The sequence below is a fragment of the Crocodylus porosus genome, unplaced genomic scaffold (assembly GCF_001723895.1).
Source record: "Crocodylus porosus isolate Cpor-Errol unplaced genomic scaffold, CroPor_comp1, whole genome shotgun sequence".
NCBI lineage: Eukaryota > Metazoa > Chordata > Crocodylia > Crocodylidae > Crocodylus > Crocodylus porosus.
The window spans coordinates 47762627-47770979 of record NW_017728906.1 but is presented as its reverse complement, the minus strand read 5'-3'; the positions used below and the strand labels follow the sequence as shown (position 1 = coordinate 47770979).

Sequence of the window (8353 nt, the reverse complement as noted above, 5' to 3'; positions counted from 1 at the left end):
CCCTATGCAGTATGGGGCAGTGGGGATCACCCCCCCCACCCAGCAGCACCCAGTGAGTAGGGGCTTTTTTTTTTTTAAAGCACCAGGAGATAGGGCAGGTGGGAAGGGGCCTGGCAGGGGTCCCGCCCATGGTCCCCTCTCTCTTTCCACTAGCCCCCTCTCCCCCACCCCCTACTTACCAGCTCCAAGCCCAGCTGCAGCTCCTGGGGACTGTCCGAATTATCGAAGCTCTCCGAATCTTTTTTGAAGATTCAAAGAGCTTTGAATCAATTCGGACCTTTTAATTGGTCCCAATTCAATTTGGATTCGGAGGTTCAGCCACCAAATCAGGCCGAATCGCATCAGCACCTAAAGCTTTGCACAGCCCTAACAACTAAAATTTAAGGCAAAATTATTTCACTACAAGACAGACTAAAAACTTGCGAGTACACAGAAAAATGAACAGCAGCTTAATGTAAAATAGCTTAAAAATCAAACCAGTTAAACCAACGCAACTTTCTTATATTGATTAGGCCTAAAATTAAACAGATATGCTGCTTTCCCTGTTACACTGTGATGACACTAATATTCTTAACTGAGGGGAAACCTTCAATAGAAGAGTTGCTGAGAGACAGTAGGGTCTGCCTTTCTTGTTAGCAGCTGTCAGTACATTTGCAATTTTATTATGTGTTTGAATAAGGTAAGCCTCCTGGTTCTTTAAAGCTGTAGGAAATACATACATTAATGCCACACAAGGAAAGGGTCACAATCCTAAGCATGCTCGATAAGCATTTAATAACCAAGGCATTTTAAAACATATTTTAAGCTTAGAATCAATATTTTAAGCAGCCCGGCATGAAGTGTCCTTAGAAGTAACTTCAGTCCTTACCAACTGTAAGATTTGCCAACTGTGGAGGGAGATCTGTAGTTACTAGTCGATGTCGAAGAATCTGGTTTAGCTGGTGAAGTGTAGTTTGCTTCTCACTTTTTGTAATTGGATCAGGAGGAATTATTTTATCCTGTCAAGGTAAGCAACAATAAGTCGATTCATCTCAAAACACAGTTAAAGCATTACTAAATAAATTCAAGTAATAAATTATAAAGACTAAGAGAAAGTCTGAAAAATATAAAACTCAAATCCAAGATGAGGTTCCCCCATCATTTAACATAGGACAGGAAAGCCTCTCATTTTGGATTATAAGGCAGTAGGGGACAGGCAGCGGCTGTGGCTCTGGCCCCAACCCAACGTGTCACAGCCAGTGTCTGCCCAATCCCGCCCCACCCCAAACCTCTAACTCCCCTGCCACACCTTCCCCAGTTTCCCTCCCCCAACTCCACAGCTTCTGTTGTCCGTGTCCCAACCCCTGTCTCCCCACTCCTTCCACACACACTTACCCTTGCTCCAGCAGGGTTTTATCCCCACTCCAGCCTCAGGCATGGAGAATGGGTTTGCTCTGGCCACAGCCTAACCTGGTACCAGCAGCAACTCCTGCCAGGCCCTGGAGCTGGAAATGCCATACTGCCACAGAGCAAATGCATACTTTGTGCCACAGGCTGGAGCAGGGCTAGAGATACAGTAAGTAGCAGAGGGAAGGGGCACCTGAGCTAGCAAAGGGATCCAGGTACATGGGAGGGGGGAGCAGAAGCAGCAAGTGGTATGGGTGGACAGGCAGCAAGGGGCACTGAGTATTGAGGGGGCAGGGGGCAAGCAAGGGACAGGGTTAAGTTGCTTGTCCACCCCCCCCCCACCATCCCTACTCTCAGCTGCCTCCCTGGTATTGCTCTTTCTGCTGCAACAGTGTGGGAGACAAATTTAAAATGACCCTCCAATAATTAGATTGCTTACATGAAAAGTTACAATAAATTAATAAAAACTTTTCCACATATAGAAACTAAGTACTGGCAGGGGGAGGTTATTCTATGTTCATAAAAAATTAGGGTTGGAAGGGACCTCCGGAGATCATCCAGTCCAACCCCCTGCTCAAAGCAGGACCATCCCCAACTAGATCATCCCAGCCAAAGCTTTATCTACCTGGGTCTTAAAAACCTCCAAGGATCTTAAAAACCTCCATCCCTACACCTCTCTGGGTAACCTGTTCCAGTGCTTTGCTACCACCTTAGCAAGAAAGTTTTTCCTAATACCCAACCTAAACTTCCCTTGCTGCAACTTGAGCCCATTGCTCCTTGTTCTATTATCTGCCACTGAGAACAGTCTCACTCCCATCCTCTTTGGAAGCACCTTCAGGCAGCTGAAGGCTGCTATTAAACCCCCTCAGTCTTCTCTTCTCCAGAATATATGCACAGTTCCCACAGCTTTTCCTTAGAAGTCATGTGCCCCAGTCCTCTTGCCATTTTCACTGCCCTCCGCTGGATTCTCTCCAATTTGTACCCCTTCTGTACTATAGGGCCCCAAACTGAACACAGTACTCCAGGAGCTAAGTGCAGACATTTGGGAGGTTGGATCACATTAAAAATGGCCAACTGATCTAAAGTAAATCAGGATGGGGGGTGCTAACAGGGGGCTTGGGGGAATTAATGGAGGCAGATAGGATCTGCAGGACAAGGAGAAAGCCAAGAACAGCCCAGTGCCAGGGGGAGAGTAGAAAAGCAGCCCAGCAGCTGAGCTTTCTTCGCCCTGGGGCTGCACAGCTAACAGTACAGAAGTTCCATTCACTGGTCTAACTTAGATTAATTAAAGTTTGAGTGTATATCTATCCAGGTGAATCTTAGACTATGTTCTGTCATTTTCAGACTGGTCTACATGCACGGAACTTCTGTACATTTATAGATTTAGATTGATTTCTGATCCCTGAGACTGGGTTCTAGTGTAAGATCTGCATCAAGGCAAACTAAGTTAGATCACGTGGCCATTTTTAACCCAATCTAACCTCCCAGAATATCTGCACTTAGCCCAGATGTCGCCTCACCAGTGCTGAAGAGAGGAATAATCACTTCTCTTAAGATGCTGGAAACACTCCTACTAATGCAGCCAAATATGCCGTTAGCTTTCTTCACAACAAGGGCACACTGTTGGCTCATCTTCAGTTTACTGTAACCCCAAGGTCCTCAGTGAGCCTAATGAAATTTCTTTTGGTCTAATCCCCCAATTTGTCTAGGTCCCTCTGAATCCTAGCTCTACCCTGCAGCATACTACTCCCCACAACTTGATGTCATCTGCAAGTGTACACATGTACATGCTCATGTGCATGAATCTTTCTATATTCTTTGAGTGCGATTTGTCAACTGACTGGACAGAAAAACTTATGTTTAAGCAGTGAGGGGGGAAATCCAGGGGGGAAAAAAAAAACAAGAACAGAAACAAACACATTATTAAACTAAGCTTAGTTAAGACAATTCTGGACTACATATAATAAGAACTTATTTGATATAATGTTTAAAATTCCTTTAAAATGGATAACTAAGTTACTACATTAAAAAAAAAAAAAAGAATAGAAAAAGAAAGAGGGGAGATTGGGAAGAAAAAATCAAGTTCTACCGCTATGTCATTTCTGAAAATTGTGCTTAATACATTTAATCAGAATACAAACTAAACAAGGAAATAACTAAGCAGTATCAAAGATGGCAGATGGTATTTAATGAATTGCCAAGTATGACATATGCCACTGCACAAACCCTTCAATTACCATAAGAACACAGTGCAACAAGGGATCCTGCCTTGCTGCTGAGAAACCAAAGAATTCAGGACTGTGCCTTTAATTAAATCAGGCTCCTGAGAGGCAGAAGGTAGGTTGAGGTTTATATAAACCCTGCAACAGAAGAAGAGGAGCAGTCTGACCTGGGCAGAGCTGGAGGAAGGAGCTCCCTGTGGTAAGTACTGCAGGGAACAGGAAACTGACCCTGACTGTACTAACTGAAGGAGCTCAATGTGCATGAAACTGAGAAGCAGCACCAGAGACCGGAGAGGAAGCTATGAGTAGGCCTACGGGGTCCCCAAGCTGGGAGAAGCCAGCAGAACCGAGGGGAACCCTGGGGAAGAGCTGAGAGCAGGGGTGGGCAAAATGTGGCCTGGGGGCCAGATGCGGCCCACCAGGCCATTCTATCCAACCCGCGGAGCCCCTAAAAATTTAAGATAATAAATATTTATCTGCCCCTGGCTGCCTGTCATGCAGCCCTTGCTGGCTTGCCAAAACTCAGTAAACAGCCCTCTGCCTGAAATAACTGCCCACCCCTGGCTTAGAGAATGGGCCTCCCCTGGCTGCACTTGATAGCATACGTAAAAGTAAACAAATGCAGTTTAGGCTGCAAGTGGCTGAAGGGGAGGAAAGGAGGCCACTGAAGGTGCACTGTGGAGAGGCCAGAGTATTGCTGGACTGGCAAGTTGCTAGAAGCCCAGCAAATGGTGACCAGGCTGTCTGAACCCTGAGCAATGGGGCAGAGAGACAATAACCCAAGAAAGGGTGCAGAGCAGGCCACCCAGGACCACACTGGTTCTCTGGAGGCAACCTCCCACATTATAACAGTAACGTCAAAGGAATGGCAGGCAAGGACAAAAAGGGTGGTACCCAGAGGTAGTAGAGTGCAAAGAACAGGATTAGAGTGGCCACACGGAGGCACCACTGCCAGTGGATCCTGTTATGTATGGGCCAGATATAGAAACAGTCGTCATCTCAATATGCCAGGTTAGATTAGCTATGTACTTTTATGAGGGTTTATGGCACTGGTTCTCAACAGGGGCCCTGTGATACAGGCACTGCAGCCACAGCAGAGCAGCCAAGTAAAACTGCTCCGCACGCTACTCCTGCAGTAGGGCTCCAATAAGGCAAAAGCAGGCAGGAGCTGGCTAGTACTGTGTAGCCCTTCTTGGTCCAGTCCCTCCCTCCCATGCTTCTCCTGGAAACAGGTATGCAGGACAGTTCTACCTGCATGCCTGTTTCCAGGATACAAAGCACAGGGCTACATAGCACAACCAGCTCCTACCTACTTTAGGCTGATCAGAACCTTAATGCAGGAGGAGCATGCCTATGTGCCACAGCTCTTACATGGCTAGCACATGAGGCACTTTCACCTGGAGGGAGCAAAACTTGGTTGAGAAATGATGAGGTGAACTGAGAAAGCAGCAACAGTGGTTCTCAAGTAGGGCTGCTGCCACATTAAAATAGTGGCGGAGGGGTGCTCTGAAAAGGTTGAAGTACTGGTTTAGGGGATGCAAAAACTTATCAACTGACTGACAAATGAGGCAAAAATGTTTGCTACTGTATTAGCTAGAGCAGAACTAGTTCCAAGGCACAGTACCCCTCATGTAAGAAATGCTCCTTGTTCAAATAGGAATCAATATAAAAAAAAAATAACTGAGATCTTGTTGGGGTGTTGTATTAGCATGTACTTTACTTGCACGATACACAAAAGGAGTAAAGCATTAAGCACAGATTACTGAAACTAAAAGTGTAGGATATTTCGGGGGTCATTTTCAGCTGTAGTGTAAAGCTACTTACCCTTATACATGTTGGTAGACGTGGGTATGAACCAGTTGTCAGCACATCAATAGCATATGGAATAGCAAAACTCGGTAGGCGAGCATGAACCAAAGCATCTCTAGCTAGTGATGCTAGACGATCAGCAGCGTCCACAAATAAAATGGCTTGTTGATCTAGAAAACTTGATATCATCTGCAAGACGAAAAAGAAAATAGACTAATTACCCAAGTCAATTTCTGTCCATACGAGTTTCAAAATAAGACTAATAAACTCTATATTCCCTCTCCAGCAAGATGGTCCTGGGGGCAAGGAAAAGAGGAACTACAAAAAAAATCCTACAATTATTAAAAAGGTCATGTATACATTTAAACAATACTTTGTTTATTTCTCATCTCCTGTCCTTTTAAAATTTAAAAGAAAAATGTCAGCTTCCCACATTAATTTCTCTTTGGTTTAAAAAACAACCAAACAAACAAACAACCAATTCATTGCACCTCAAGTATAGAAAGGTTAAAACTTGAATTTAAGAAGACTTGGAGAAAGAAAAATAGGCTTTCAGGGAGCTTAGTTGGGATACTCCCCACTTCACCTTGTACTTCAATGTACAGCTCCCTAACAGAATTCCCTCCTTCTACACAGGATGCGAAACTATAGAGGGGATCTTGGTTTAGTTTTAACCTAGTTATTTTGAGTGCTGTGTATATGGACTGTCCATTCCACACATGGAAGTGTCCAGAATTAGATTCCCGACAATAAGAGCATGTTGGGTGGAATGTAACAGTGGGGCAACTGGCTCCTATTCATTCTCCACAGCAACAGTTTCCAGTTAGAAAGCAACAGGAAGCTTGAAAACCTGGTGGTTCTTCAGCTGCTGACTGCTGGACTACCAATATCCTTGTTTGTATGTAGTCACAATGACATCTTGCAACATTCAGAATGTTGTACTTCATTAACCAAGAGAATATTTGGCCATTTCTCAGTGTTTACTTATCATAAACAAATATGACAATAGAAACTACACTTGTGCTGTGATCATAGCCTCTCTACAGTTTCTAAACTCTAGACATTTTTAATTTTAATAATATTGTAACACTAAAGACAAAACCCACTCAAGTTTTTAGGGGCTACTGCAGTTGTTTACCTGCCTCTATACAGGTAACAAATAATCATATTAAGAAACAAACTGCAGCTACTGACCCAAGTGAAGAGAACATCACCAGATGGAATTCGGCTTTTTTTAAAAGTAAGCATTTTAAAGACACTTTTATAGGGTATTAAACACAATTTATATTGTTTTATGCTAAATGGCATTAATAACTTACCGCACATTTTTCCACTTTCCCAGCATTATTAGCCCACTTTACTAAGGCTAACAACCGAACAAAAAGTTGACGTGTGCGACTTGCAAACTGTACTATTTCTATTTTTCTACGGAGAAAAAGAAATGATTAAGTCAATCCCATAAGAGTTGCCATTTTATTATTCTACTTCAATAAAAACATCATATAATTATAACATATAATGCAACAAGACAACTTCTAATTGTACTCAGATATGACCAATAATTGGTTTGCTAAAAAGAATGAAATGGGGCATTTTCTAGATGGGTTAGGAATAGGCTTTTTTTTTTTTTTTTTTAAATGGTTACATGCCAAAATGCCATGTGCATTCTAAACAACTAAGATTGATAGGAGGAAAATAAAGGAACTAAGACTCTACGTAATTAATCTCTATTTTGGCTCGACTCTACAAACGAAGCAAGTGAATACTGAACACAATTAAGCCATTTGTAGATGTTATAAGACTTTCCTCAATACTAGGGATTTATGATTAATTTAATTAGATAGAAGATAGAATACCTAAGGGACTTAGTAACTGGCAGCTAGATAACTACAGTTATCTTTATTAAGCAAGATCACTATCATATATTCAACTACATAAAGAAAAATTACTACATAAAGGCTTAGTAGAACATTGCAGTATAAAACTCCTACAACAATGAAAAAAAAGTTCGATAGTCTTCTTTTTCCTGAGGAAATCACGACCGCTGCATAGCTTGCATTCCTCTGTATTGTCTTTACTTCCTCTCTCCCCTCTTCCCCATGCCCATCTTTGTATGGTTACTTTCTTTCCTTCCTACAGCCTGAATTCACTGTTCTGGTCATACGTTTTCTCAGTTGCTTATCTAAATCAAGTTGTTTAGTACTGATATTTTTTTAAGGTGACAGTAAGGTACTGAGATAAAAAAAAATACTCATCACCACAATAGATACCTTTCTCCAGCAATTATGGAAGTGGGCAAATCATGGTTAGACCTCAATTTATTCCAATTTCACACTAAATACACCAGCTCAGTAAGAATATACTGACTTCCATGGAGTTTAATGAAAAGTTTTTATTTGTAGTTAATGAAGACTAATAAATTAAGGCCAGAAGGGTCCATTATAATCATCTGGTCTGGCTCCAGGTCCCACTGGTCAAAGAATCTCATCTGATTATTTCTACAAGAAGAAAACTTCCATTTGTACAAAAAGTACGTTTTAGGAAGATATCCAGGCTTGATTTTAAAGCTCTGAGTAACAGAGAGACACCTAGGCAAGTTGTTCTACTGGTAAATTGTACTGTTTAAACCCCCACCCCCCCAAAAAAACACAACCCATACATTGTGGCTGTTGATAGATGTGAAAAAGCAAAACAAAAACCAAAACTAAAAAAGCACTTTACCAGAACAGGCAGTGCATCTGACCCAGCTCCGAAGCACCAGTGTAAATTGCATGCTTCAGCGTGGCTTTTTTTTTTTTTTTTTTTAAAAAGAACCCAGCAAAAAAACCCAAAATCATCAATAATTATTATTAAACTAAATATTAAACTAATATTAAACCAAACAAATTAAACTAAATATAATGCTATTTGAACATTCTTTAGAAATAGATGCAGGT

General features: G+C 42.0%; 1 protein-coding gene across 1 annotated transcript in view; it reads right to left on the bottom strand.

The window, feature by feature from the left end:
* The window catches only part of MED14 (mediator complex subunit 14), a 55628-nt gene that overhangs the window by 38405 nt on the left and 8870 nt on the right, over positions 1–8353 (bottom strand). Inside the window, exons 3-5 of the mRNA XM_019528457.1 lie at positions 6737–6842; positions 5433–5606; positions 869–998 (exon numbers count right to left, since the gene is read on the bottom strand). Coding sequence (XP_019384002.1) covers positions 869–998; positions 5433–5606; positions 6737–6842 — 410 coding nt within the window. The remainder of the gene's footprint in view (positions 1–868; positions 999–5432; positions 5607–6736; positions 6843–8353) is intronic.